Genomic DNA, 821 nt, shown 5'->3' with positions numbered 1-821 from the left:
TTCTTTTTTTCCCAATTCCATGTGGGAAATTTTGGAACCAAGGGTTTTTCCCCCTTTTTTTTTTTGGGATCGTTTGGGACCCCACGTCCCCAAGGAGTTGGTTCCCCATGGGACCCTTTGTTCCCACTTCAGGCCTTTCAAAGGTTTTTTCACTTGAAATATTTTGTTACTTACCACCCCAAGGATTTTGCACCCAACCAGGGGTTCCGAGCGGAGCTCACGCTCAAAAACTTTTTCAAAAGCAACACTGTTCGCGACCTTTCCTACCCGTCTCAACGTTCATTTACACCTTTTTTCCGAAAAAAAAAAGTGCGTAATTGAGACGGTCAGGTATGGGCCTGGGAGCTCAAACGCTTATCCATTTTCAGGGGTAGTCGATTCGGGCAGGTGAGTTGTTACACACTCCTGGGCGGATTCCAACTTTCCATGGCCACCGTCCTGCTGTCTATATCGACCAACACCTTTTTCTGGTATTTCATGAGCGCCAATGTCTGGCACCTTAACCTGACTTTTGGTTCATTCCACATCGCCAGTTCTGCTTACCAAAATTGGCCCACTTAGGCATTTATACATTCTAATTGGGCGATTTCATCGTAAAATCAAAGCAAAACGCCTTGCTTACCCATTCGAAGTTTGAGAATAGGCTGAGAACATTGCGTTCCCAACACCTCTAATCATTCGCTCTACCGGATAAAATTGTTACAAACAAATGCCAGCTATCCTGAGGGAAACTTCGGAAGGAACCAGCAACTAGATGGTTCGATTAGTCTTTCGCCCCTACACTCAAGTCAGACGAGTGATTTGCACGTCAACACCGCTAC

The 821-nt window shown here is 45.7% G+C and overlaps 1 protein-coding gene across 1 annotated transcript; it reads left to right on the top strand.

Annotated features, from left to right (window-relative positions):
* Positions 1–409: 409 nt before the first annotated feature.
* Tsp_14934 (conserved hypothetical protein) lies at positions 410–821 on the top strand (the record flags this gene model as incomplete). Its single annotated transcript, XM_003370758.1, has 2 exons — positions 410–537; positions 755–821. Coding segments are annotated over exons 1-2 (178 nt in total), but the record flags the coding sequence as incomplete, so codon positions are not given.

Source organism: Trichinella spiralis (assembly GCF_000181795.1).
Source record: "Trichinella spiralis strain ISS 195 chromosome Unknown Scfld577, whole genome shotgun sequence".
Classification (NCBI taxonomy): Eukaryota; Metazoa; Nematoda; class Enoplea; order Trichinellida; family Trichinellidae; genus Trichinella; species Trichinella spiralis.
The sequence above is the reverse complement of the archived record's forward strand: the minus strand, read 5'-3'. Positions and strand labels throughout refer to the sequence as shown.